The 12,870-nt window shown below is 45.9% G+C and overlaps 1 protein-coding gene across 2 annotated transcripts in view; it reads left to right on the top strand.

The window, feature by feature from the left end:
* LOC137431462 (integrin beta-5) overlaps window positions 1-12,870 on the top strand; it is a 96,259-nt gene that overhangs the window by 44,740 nt on the left and 38,649 nt on the right. For both annotated transcript variants that reach the window (XM_068122806.2, XM_068122807.2), the window contains 4 exons: window positions 79-247; window positions 1,400-1,561; window positions 2,349-2,444; window positions 2,551-2,640. In XM_068122806.2, the coding sequence (XP_067978907.2) occupies window positions 79-247; window positions 1,400-1,561; window positions 2,349-2,444; window positions 2,551-2,640 (517 nt within the window). The remainder of the gene's footprint in view (window positions 1-78; window positions 248-1,399; window positions 1,562-2,348; window positions 2,445-2,550; window positions 2,641-12,870) is intronic.

Raw genomic sequence — 12,870 nt, forward strand, 5'->3', positions numbered from 1 at the left:
AAAATGGGGAAAAATCTCTCGTAAGAAATACCTAGTCTGTCTTTTTAGAGGATGATAAACGCTTGTTTTTATTTGCAGAGGAAGAGTGTTCAGAAACTGCCCACCAACTTTTGCCTACAACCACATACTTTCTTTAACAGCTGATACAGAGCATTTCAGGCAAGAGCTGCTGAAGCAGAAGGTATCTGCTAACAAGGATTCTCCTGAGGGTGGCTTTGATGCCATGCTTCAGGCTGCTGTTTGTGTTGTAAGTATGAAATTTACAATTTTGTTCCGTAAGAAACTTATTTTTGAAATGTCTAATTTGTTACCATTTCCCCATCATTCCATATTCTGATCTATATTCCACCCACGATAACCCCATTGTTGATTTCTTCTTCCTAATTATGATGAGATCTTTTTTCAAGGCTCATGGGAGAGCGAGTTGACAGAGGATAAATAGGCAAATGGGGCTATTAGGGCTACATTTGAACACAACAAGCAAAGGAATGAATAAGCAGGAAAAGAGGAGAGCGAGGAGGGGCGGAAACACAGTACTTAACCTGTATGTAAGAGGGTTGTCGTAGGTAGGGTTAATGGAGGTAGAAAAGATCATGAGTAAGGATGGGGAATGATATGATATGGTGTTGAACCTTCCCATAAAGGGTCGTAAGCCTGCATTTTGGGGGTTTAACCATGAGGAGAAGGTTACTGGAAGAGTGCATGCATCCTGAGGGATCTGGGTAAGGTCAGACGCTGAACAGAAGGAGCTAGAGAAGCCTCATGACATCATGATAGACAGGCGCAGACGGAGTGTCATGACACTTCAATGTTGTGATGTCACGTTAACAAGTTTTTTGACTTCATGGGTGCTTGGATACCTCTGTGTGCTAAGCATTTCATAGTTCTATAGAATAACCGACCAATTATAATGCATAGCAAGTTTTTTGCATATGATGTAGTCAAGTCTGCATTTTAAGTGTGCAAATTTGAATGTGAATCTAGAACAAATGGTTGATCCATACATATTTATCGAACTTTTTTCGATATATATATTTCACCTATGTTGAAAGAGATGGAAAGGTGTTGTCGAGAGGCTTTATACTATACTGTATATCCATTGTGAAAGTTGTTGTAATTAATTTATTGGTTCCATCTGAAATGTGGTGACGGGGTGGATAAGAGAGGGGGACGTACAAGTGCACAGACAAAAATTGTCCATTGGGTATATCTAGACTGGATATTTTCCACACCTACAAATACACTATGATGGTCAAAGCAAACGGCCTATTACCTCCACCATTTGTATAATGTTAAAGAATATAAACCAGCGTGGTTAACAGAGGTGATTGTATTAAATAAAAAGGAATTTAAAAAGGCATACAAGTATTGGAAAATAAGTGAGTGTCTACTGTGGTAGGAACAATTAGGATGGAGGAAAGAAGCCACACATTTGCTGCTCATGGCTACAGATGCCAGCTCTCATCTGCCATTGGATGGCCGGATAGCTGGTCTGCTTCAACCACATGATGGGCAATGTCATCTGGACTCAGAAAATCAGTACTCTGCCACAGACAGACTGGTAAGACTATTTATTAACATGTGCGTGCAACTTAAATGCCCATCAAGTGCTTGATGACTCTTTATTCTATAAGAGGCTCATGGAAGAGGAAGTTTAATTTGGCAGTGGGGGTAAAACCGGCGAGAGAGCGAGAGGTAGAGAGAGGGACGGAGAGGGAGAGGGAAGAAGAGAGAGGGGGAGAGAAGGAGAGGGAGGGAGAGGGAAGGAGAGAGGGGGAACATAGGGGGAGAGTGGGTGGGGGAGAAAGGGAGGGGGAGAAATGGAGAAGGAGAAAGAGGGAGATGGAGGGGAGAGGGGGGGGGGAGAGGGAGGTGGTTGAGAGCGGGATAGAGGGGGAGAGAGAGGAAGACAAAGAGGGCAAGGGAAGGATAGGCAGAGAGAGAGTGAGAGGTTACACTGAAATCAGCAAGGAAGAAGGTTTGGTTAGGAATGCTTAATGGGGGTAATAAAGATCATTGATCAGGATGGGAGATGACACGAGGTGGCGGTGTATATGATGCATTGCTTGCTTGAAGCCCTGGAAGGAAGAGTGGAACAGAACAGTTTCAGGAAGGCGGGTGCATAGAAGTGAGAATGTCTCAAGAGATCTCATGACATTGTGATCAGATTTCTTTCAGACCTCATGGGAAATCACAGGAGGCTTTTATATGGGAAAGCGGAAAAAATCTTTATTGTCTCCATTTTTGTCGAACAAGTTATTTTAACAAACAATCTTTCCAACATGTACAATGTTAAAGTATATAGTTATTCTGTTTCCATATAATAAGCAGATCTTTATTTCACTCAGGACTATCCGTCCCTGGGATTACTCGGTGAGAAGTTTTCTGAAAATAACATAAATCTTATATTTGCAATTACGGTCGAAGTTGCTGATATGTACAAGGTAAGCCACTTTAATCATTTCCATAAAATTTACAATTAAAAGCATTTGTGCCCATCATTTTGATCAGGCTGTAATATGCATTCAATCCAAGCCTTTTCCTGTGCAGGTGTATTCGGAGCTCATCCCAGGTGCCACAGTCGGAATCCTGGCTGATGATTCCAGCAACATAATCAACTTAATTGTTGAAGCTTACAGTGTAAGTCATGGTTTTCCATTATGTTTTTTTAACCCCCTCAGCCCATTTGAGCAAAGAAGTATTGTCGTTGATGTTTCTACCTGTCCATCCATCCATCCCGGTCTTCTGTATGTTTGTCCATCTGTATGTCTTCGATCCTGCTTCGGTGTTGGGCCTAGTTGGGCAGAGATGCCCATGTTGTTAAACCCTACTCTGCTGTTGTTGCTTCTTCTTGGTTTGTGTTATTCAGCCTGTCTTTCTCATTTCGCCACCTCCTGCCTGTGTGCATGAAAGTCAGTAAACATTACTCACATCCAGAAAAAGTGTCCAAATACAGATCTTTTCAAAACAGACCAGTAAGTTTACTTCCAACTACAGGCAAAATCATGGTATCCATCAAAGCTGTGGACATCAAGTCTTTCATCTTTTCAAACAGTCTCATTGCTGACCATAAGGTTGGATTCTGGCCTGGTCTCTCAACTCTGAAAATGCTGTAACTCCTCTCTTGGCAATGGTTGGAGGCTCTACATCACAAGCAAGAGGTGAGGACAATGTCTCCTTGGATAAATCTTGGGAAGTCAACACGATTTGGCGTCCTATTCTTTTTACTAACCTCGATATCTCTGGCACACAAGACCAATTCATACCTGGCATTCTGATTTCCTTCACTCACACAGTCAATACGTTGCTGTCAACGGAGTCCTCTCCTCTCCCCGTACAGGTTGGAGTTTCCTAAGCCATTGTTTTGGGCCTCTTGTTTTTCATTTACCTAAATTACTTCTCCCTACTCCAGCAACCCCTTAATCCTTCTTCAAATAACTCCATGTTTTTGAACATGGCCACCATACCCATAGGCATAGTGATGGGCGGGAGGCGGGAGGGAGGCCAGACGGGTCAACCACCCCAAGCGCGAAGTGGATGAGGGACACTAAATGGCAACTCATGGGAGAGCAAAGATAGTGGAGAAATGGCTTTGAAAATGAGCTTCTCCTGCTATCCATTTAGTATAGAGATCAGTGTTGGAATCCCCACTTTTCTATAATTTCACCCTCCTTATAATATGTGTGGTCATCCAAGGAGAATTTTTTCTCTTTCATGGGTACAGTTTCTGTAAACCCGGCGTGTGTGTACACATAAGATACACCATGACGTATGACACATGGTGAGGACAGACGTGTGAGGGAAAAAGTGAAGAAGGCGCTGGCACTCGAAGGGTCTGGACTCTGGACAAAAGGGAAAACGTGGTGAGAGGCCTCAGCAAGTGTGTTGGACTTGCAGGATGGCCTTGAGGTACACAGACGTCGCCTCTAAGCTGTCTAGCCTGGGGTTGAGTCCCGACCCAGCTATAAACTGTCATCCTGGTGTTTCACAGGCAAGGTGTTTCATCAATGTGTGTCGTCCCTGGATGGACATTAACCTGGGTGCCTGACCGTAGCTATGAGTTGGCGGATGGGAAATATCCCACGTTGTTCTTTGCAAAGAGTAGGAGAGCTCACCTCTGTTGCTGACATACTGGAGAAGCTTACAACTCCTTCATAAGGAAATTCCTGACTATGCCAATGGCTGTGGGGCACCAGAATTGACCTTTTTCCCCGGGTGCCACAAACCATAACTACGCCCATGCCCATACCACTGACAGGCAGAAAGCAAATGTGCCAATCTCTGTGGGTATGGAATTGATTAGGTTCTGGTCTGAGAATTGGAATGTTGCTTTGAAACATTGAAAAGCTCACAATCTTACTCTTACTATGCCCTGTCACTGGAGAAAATAAGAAAACCCGCCTATTTTCATAATCAGCCAATGGAAGAGGACCAGTGTCTTGAACTCCTAAACCTCACTATCAACCATGTCTCTCCTGATCTGACCAATTTCAAAGCTGGCCACAAAAGCCAGACAGAGAATCGTCTATCGTTCCAAGTCATTTCTTGAAAAAATCAGAAGTCAGCTTATAGAGACTTTTGTGATAAGTCACTACAATTGCTGCTCTCTCCTATAAGCTGGTGTCCCAGTATCACATTTGTCTCCTGAAATCGGTGGATTATAAAGCAAAAAAATTTCAATCTCACTCATTCCTCCAGGACTTCAAGCATGCAGTGCACTAACATTTCATGTCATCCCACATCCATCCCTGCAAATCTTTCTACCAAATTCACAGTATGTAACCTAACCGAACCCTCTTACTTGCAGGTTCCTGCGTTTCACTCTCCTCTTTTCTTGTTTGTTCATTCACTTGCTTATTATGTCCAAATAATGTTCCACTCACTGCTCCAATGTCAGTTAATTGCCTTTTTGCCCTCCATCTCTTGAAAGAACCTCGATCTTGTATAAAAAAATATTGAAACTTACATGGTCAACTGTTTGTTGTATGAAGATCTGTCACTTTGAGGTATGGTGTAGATGTGACATTTACAGCCTTTCAGTATATGGCATCAATGCATCATGTTCGCTGTAACCAGATGTCCCTTAATTTACGGGATCGATCAGTTTTATGCCAAAATGCACTGCGTCGCTATTCATACCTTCCTGGAACATGATTTGTCCCATATGCTCAGTATTTTGCTTTTTAGGTCGATTGCCATTGCACAGCTGGCCCATACATACACAATGTGACCGTAACATGATCTAGAAGACATCTCGGGCATATTTAAATATATAAATACTTAAAACCTCGAAGCTGCAGGGGACTTCATCCACTGACACCCACAAGGGGTCCATCTCACATCCCACAAAGGGTCCTACGATGACCCCCTTGACCCCTGCCTTTGTTCCATTTTTTTCATGACAGCTGGTAACTCTCATCATGCCTCCTTCACCTTACAATAAACATGTCCCATGCTCTATTTTCCCCATTACATAAATTAGCTGCTATTTTTGCTGCTACATGAACGGGATTCATATCTAGTTGGGTAAGTTTGTTTTCTTGAATAATTTCTATATCGGACAACCTCGGTATGTTATCTTCACCAATGTATGCTATCCCTAACCAAGGCTTAATTTTCCGGTCAACATATCCTTGGTACCTTGGGGTTTTTTGTTACTTGGTATCAGAGAGGTCATTTTCCCACATAACTAAGAAATAATGCTCAGTACTATAGATAAATCCACACTCACCTCTGAGCTGTCTAGCTTGGGTGTGAATCTCGGCCTAGCTATAAACTGTCATCCTGGTGTTTGGCAGGCATGGTGATTTAGCAATGTGTGTGCCATCCCTGGGATGGACGTTAAACTGGGTGTCCCATCTGTTGGCATTATAGTCCTTGAGCCAGACCAAAAGTAATGCTCCGGCGGGGGGAGTAATTCTCATTATGATTTTCCATTAGACCAATGTCTCAAGTGTCAGAAAAGGTGTGATGGACATCTGAGAACGGTAGCTTAGTGCCCGGATGGACGCCATCTTTGAAACCACCCAGCTCGAAAATGCCCATTTGGTGGGGTACATTGTTGCACGTGTATCTGGACTTCTATACTAGCTATCGATGTGCGGTTGACGACTAAATATACGTCCGATGTGTACCGTCTAAATAAAAAATAATATGAAGCATTTTGTTTTAGATTAATTATTATAAAAATCAATTATCGAAAAAAAATCATATATTTTTCAATATTTTATTATTAGACTTGTACTTTTTTTAGTGAAACAACACTGGTATGATTTTCCAAATTATGCATTGTGCTACACCGTTTATCTGTCTATAAAAATAACTAAAAAACTAAAACATATCATCCACCACGAGTTTACAACAAATAAATGTAAAGAGGCATAAAATGACTTAGGCCGCCGCTGGCATTATCTATTCTGACGATAACGCAAGTTAGGAATGTCGTACGGAGAGGATTTTAACACCATACGATATCTAATAAGCAGGCGGAAATTGTTACATAGGAAATCTGCACTTTGGTGGCCATCTTGGATTTCAAAATGGCCGCCAATTATATTAATTATTCATTACTAGAGTTTGGAAAGACGTATGGAGCTGATTTTAACACCATACGATGTATATTCCTAATAAGCAAGCGGAGGTATCATTGAACATGTCATGTTTTAGTCAAATAACACCAGTATGATCTTCCAAATTATACATTTTGCTAAACCGTTTATCTGTCTATAAAGATTTTCAGGCAATTTGGCCTGCATTATAATAGAGAACAACATATGCTATACAATATACTAGACAACTCTTGTATGGTGCTGTTCTCTATTGCGTTCTCATCTTGTGTAATACTGCGCATTGTTATTTGCATATTCTGTATCTATTATCTTATTCTAATATCTACCATCGCTTTCTTTGTCTTGCAGATTGATTGTTCATCGTTGTTGCTAATAAATCTGCATTCAATTGATACATTCTTGTTTATGAACAATCAACTCATCTGAAGATGCCTGCTGCAGTCTGCCCCTTCCCGAGCTGTGTCTACGTTACTGACAGCACTGACAATGCCGTTGCTGCTATCCAGCTCTCCATCCACGCCATGACTCACACGTCCATTGCACCGGCCAAACCGGACAAAGTCAGCCGTCCTCGTATCCAAACCGGCGGTACCAGCGAAGATTGGCAATATTTCACCAGAAGATGGGATGGTTACAAGGCAGCGACCCAGATAATCGGCAATGATGTTCGCGTTCAACTCCTTGAATGTTGTGATGATAATCTACGACGTGACCTCCACCGCAGCAACCCACGCATTGAAATCAAGGACGAGGCAGCTATACTACAAGCCATTCGGTCCCTTGCTGTCCGAGAGGAGAATACCATGGTGTCCCGCGTAAACCTCCACAACATGCGACAGGACCGAGAAGAACCAATTCGTACCTACGCAGCCCGTCTGGCTGGTCAAGCTGAGATCTGCAAGTTTTCTGTTGTATGCTCATGCAATCCCCCTACTGATGTCAACTACACCAAGGACATGGTTCGCGATGTCCTATGTCGGGGACTCGCCGATCAAGATATACAACAGGACATTCTCGGCGATCAAAATCAGAACATGAGCTTGGAGGAAGTTCTCATTTTCGTCGAGGCCAAGGAAGCAGGGAAACGTTCCCAGAATGCCTTGCTCGATAGTGAAGGCGCTCATGGCGCAAGCCAATACAAAAACTGGAAGAACAAAAGAGCCCTGATCACTACCGACAAGCAGGCGGCCATTTGTAGTTATTGCGGCAAAACTGGTCATGGCAAACAGCCGAACATCGACCAAAGGCGTCAATTCTGCAATGCCTACGGGAAAACATGCAGTAAATGCGCCACTCGCGGCCATTTTGCACATGTCTGCCGGGGAGGCACGAAAAAGGCGGACAACAAACCTACGGACAAATCAATGGATGCTCATGATGTGGAAGAAAGCAGCCAGGTCCACGATCTCCTCTGCTCTGTCACGGAACGAGAAACGGCCATTTGGAAGCCGCAAATTAAAAGGGCCATGGCCACCTTGTCAACTCCACTACACCTCGACCACCATATATTTGACCACCTCTCTGGCTGGACCAAGAAGAAGTCTCAACCACAGCCGTACATAAAACTCATAGCACGGATCGATAAGGAATCTTATGACCATTTCGGCCAGCCACTGTCATCCCGACCAAAATCGGCCAGGCTCCAGGCCATGGCCGACACTGGCTGTCAAAGCTGCCTCACAGGACTTAATATTTTCCACAAACTCGGGCTGCGTAATGAAGACCTGTTACCTGTCAACCTGAAGATGAATGCTGTTAACAGTGGAAGGGTCCGGATTATCGGCGCCATGCTCCTAAACCTGTCTGGTCGCACAGCCAATGGCGACATTATTGAAACCCGACAAATCTGCTACATCTCACCTGACACACGGAACATGTATCTCAGTCGTGAAGCATGCGTCGATCTAGGCCTCGTGTCTAGTAGCTTCCCAACCATTGGCGAATCCAACACAGTTGGTGCTGCAGTGGCAGCAGTTATCGATGCAAATTGTAACTGCCCGGAAAGATCGCTTCCCCCTACACTGCCTACATCTATCCCATTTCCGGCCACTGACGAGAACCGAGAGAGGCTGGAGAAATGGCTACTGGAGTACTACAAAAGCAGCACATTCAATGTCTGCGAACACCAGCCACTACCCCACATGGAAGGTCCGCCTCTCACACTGATGGTTGACCCCGAGGCAACACCAAAAGCGGTGCACACCCCAGTGCCTGTCCCCTTACACTGGCAGGCAGAAGTCAAGGCTGGTATCGATCGCGACATCAGGTTAGGGGTCCTGGAACCGGTGCCAATTGGTGAACCAGTGACATGGTGCAGCAGAATGGTCGTCTGTCCAAAGAAGGATGGGACCCCACGGAGGACAGTTGATCTGCAACCACTGAATGCGCACTGCACACGTGAGACCCACCACACCCAGTCACCCTTCCATCAAGCAATGGCGGTGCCACATAACACCAAAAAGACGGTAACAGACGCCTGGAATGGCTATCACAGCGTTCCAATCAGAGAATGTGACCGCCATCTGACAACGTTCATCACACCATGGGGCCGATACCGTTACTGCACCACTCCCCAAGGTTACATCGCTTCAGGTGATGGATACTCCAGACGATTTGACGAAATTGTATCGGACTTCAAAAACAAGTCCAAATGTATTGATGATACCATCATGTGGAGCGACACATTGGAAAAAGTAAAGTATTTTGTGTTGGGATGCAAGAACCTGATTATTGCCGTCGATCACAAGCCCTTAATCAAGCTTCTTGGTGACAGACGATTAGAGGACATCCATAACACGCGGCTTGCCAACTTGAAAGAAAGGACCCTAGCATATCGTTTCCGAATTATCCACATCCCGGGAAAACGACACTGCGTACCAGATGCGATTTCACGACATCCGTCGGGTGCCAGACCATCGGAACGACTGCCACTGGTGGATGACATTTCCTCCATTATGGATGTGGCCACATCGACTACACTAAGACAGCACACCTTGACTGGGCTGTGGACCACAGATGACGACACTGGCATGGAAATGGCTATTTCTATGGCAGCCATCAAGACACTCGATTCTGTGCGGTCCGTCACTTGGGACGATGTTCGGGACGAAACAGCAAGTGACACTCAGATGCTGCAGTTACTCAATTCTATTGAGCAGGGTCTACCTGCCAGTCGGGACGATTTCCCTGTGTCCATTTTGGAATACTTTCCCTTCCGTGAACACCTCTACACTATTGATGGCATAGTGGTCTACAAGGGGAGGATTATCATCCCACCGAAGCTACGGAAGCTTGTCCTTGAGAATCTTCATGCTGCTCACCAAGGAGTCACGGCTATGACCACCCGGGCCAGCAGCTCGATCTTTTGGCCTGGAATCACTCCCCAGATTCATGAGATGCGCAATCGCTGCTCACACTGCAATCGGATGGCCCCATCGCAACCAAGCGCTCCACCTACAGCCTCAGCTGAACCTGCCTACCCTTTCCAGTACGTTTGTTCAGATTACTTTCATCACAAGGGTCGGAGTTATTTGGTCACCGTTGATCGTTACTCTAATTGGCCAATCATTCAGCTAACAACTGGCGGGGCACAAGGCCTAGTGAAATGTCTGCGGTCGAACTTCGCCACTTATGGTATCCCCGACGAATTGGCATCTGACTGTGGGCCAGAATTCACGGCACATGACACCCAAGACTTCTTGCGTCGGTGGGGCGTTAACCATCGGTTGTCATCCACTGCCTTCCCACACAGCAACTGTCGTGCCGAGATCGCAGTCAAAACATCGAAAAGATTGATCACCGATAACACTGGTTCCAATGGTGAACTAGACACTGATCGGTTCCAACGTGCAATACTCCAGTACCGGAATGCACCGGATCAGGACACTAGGTTGTCTCCAGCCATGATCATCTTCAAGAGGCCAGTCAAGGACTTCATACCCATCATCCCAGGCAGATACTTGCCATCGGACACCTGGCGGGAAACACGCAACAATCGTGAGGAAGCTTTGCGCATTCGGCATGCCAGGGAGATCGAAAGACTCTCTGAACACACGACAAAACTACCTCCACTGGCCGTCGGGGACCATGTCCGGATCCAGAACCAGACCGGCCTGGAACCACGAAAATGGGACCGGACCGGAACCGTGATTGAGGTAAAACAATTCGATCAATACGTTGTCAAGGTGGATGGCTCCGGAAGAATCACTCTCCGGAATCGTAAGTTCCTGCGACGTTTTACGCCTTTCAGCATGACAACTCCCACTACGACTGGCAAAAGTGGCATGCTGCCAACCGTTATGCCAATCGTTCCGAAATACTTAATGTCTGGTACCCAACCCATCGCCGCTCCAAGAGTCTGTCTCAATCCTGTTACCACTCCCCAGAAGGGTGAACCCCAACATGTCATTGCGCCGGGCTTACCATCACAGACACTCCGCTCCACCACCGCGATGACACCACCTGCGAGAGTCGCTAACCAACCACATGTGCAGACCACCGCCACACCTCCACGGTCACTGCCTATTTCTGCCCCCTTGACGGTTCGGGTGATGATGGACCAGCTGGAGGGGACTCCGGCGTCGGACAGGGCGATAGTGAACCACCCACCGGAGACTCCCACAATGGACCAGGAAATTACGAACTGCCCTCAGAGGACTCCGACGATTGATCGGGTGGTGACGGGCCGCCCGAAGCGGATTATCAAACCACCAGCCCGATTCAATTCAGAAGAATATCAATTATAAACTCATGTGATCCTTTTTCTCGGTCTCCAGTTTCGTTCTATTCTGTGTCACAATTGAACGTTTTTGGGAAAGGGAGATAGACAACTCTTGTATGGTGCTGTTCTCTATTGCGTTCTCATCTTGTGTAATACTGCGCATTGTTATTTGCATATTCTGTATCTATTATCTTATTCTAATATCTACCATCGCTTTCTTTGTCTTGCAGATTGATTGTTCATCGTTGTTGCTAATAAATCTGCATTCAATTGATACATTCTTGTTTATATACAGTGCACACAAAGTTAATCATCAGAGTCGCCATCAGAGTCATTGGCATCCTGAGCCACGATAGCATCATCCTGCACCATGTTGGAGCATCCCTGCAGCTTACACACAACAGTGCACTTCAACCCATTCAGTATGCAGGAGCAATCTGACGGTCGACACGTCCTTCTGCATGTGCATGAGATGAGATTCAAGACGACATCTGGAGCTGGTAGACCCGCCATCCATCGGATTGTGAGCGAACCGCCATCATTGAGTTCCCAACCATGTCCTGCTGATGGTGTTGGGACGTCTGGTAGGTTTTCAAGGCTGCGTCGCCAGATAGCCGCCTGATAGTTGGCCCTAAGCGTATGCTGCATCAAGGAGTCTTCACAAGGCGGCAATTGTCCAGATTCGATCTGGCCCTTCTTTGCACAGAACATGTGATAACGGAGCGAATTAACACCGACGATCTTCGTGTTCTTGGCGTACAGCTGACACGTGAAGGCCTGAATGCTATTGAAGACGTCTGTTGGTACATTCCACGAAGATCCCAGATCTGTGAATGCTTGAAGATACAGCTCATTCGCTTGCACAAGCTTCAAAGCCTTTATCTTTCCTTGGCTAGCCAGAGCACTCACAGTGTCACACCCGCTCCATGCATGAAGCCCTGGCAATGCACTGCAAACTCCAGACCCCAATACCGCAGCCAACTTTCCAACGTCGATCATTCTGACTCGAACCTTTGTTCCTCGTCTGATGAAGAGCTGACTATCGATGGTTCTGCTGAGATGAAGACTGATGATCAGAACGTCGGTGTCATCTGCCACTAAGATGATCGTCTTGTAGTGGGTAGCGGCGTGCTTTGCGTGGAGAAACATACGCGTGTCTGCTTCCTCGTGGCTACATTCGAGTGCTTGCACCAACTTCCACCTATCGCGGGTCAGTACCAGACATTTTTCACCACAGGTGACATACAGTGTTCTGTTGCCTAGCTTTTCGCGATTTGTTTCATGTTTCCACGACTCCGCCAGAAACACAACCAGTTTCTCCTTTGTCTGGCTGCAAGCAAGGAGACGCCGCCAGTTCATGATTTTGTGTGCGGGTCTGATCTCGCTGAAACTGATGCCTTCATTTGAACCGCGGTTCACACGCTCAGCTGCTTTGATGGATTCTTCTGTGTATGTGTCAAAGACAACATCGATGCGCTCACTGCCTTGACCAGCGTGAAGCGCTGCAGCAAGGATGCGGTCAGATAGTTCTTCGAACGTGTCGTTCTCGCCATGCATCTTTTGTATGAGAGCCATCGCATC

Source organism: Myxine glutinosa, chromosome 7 (genome assembly GCF_964187855.1).
Source record: "Myxine glutinosa chromosome 7, kmMyxGlut1.1, whole genome shotgun sequence".
Lineage (NCBI taxonomy): Eukaryota > Metazoa > Chordata > Myxini > Myxiniformes > Myxinidae > Myxine > Myxine glutinosa.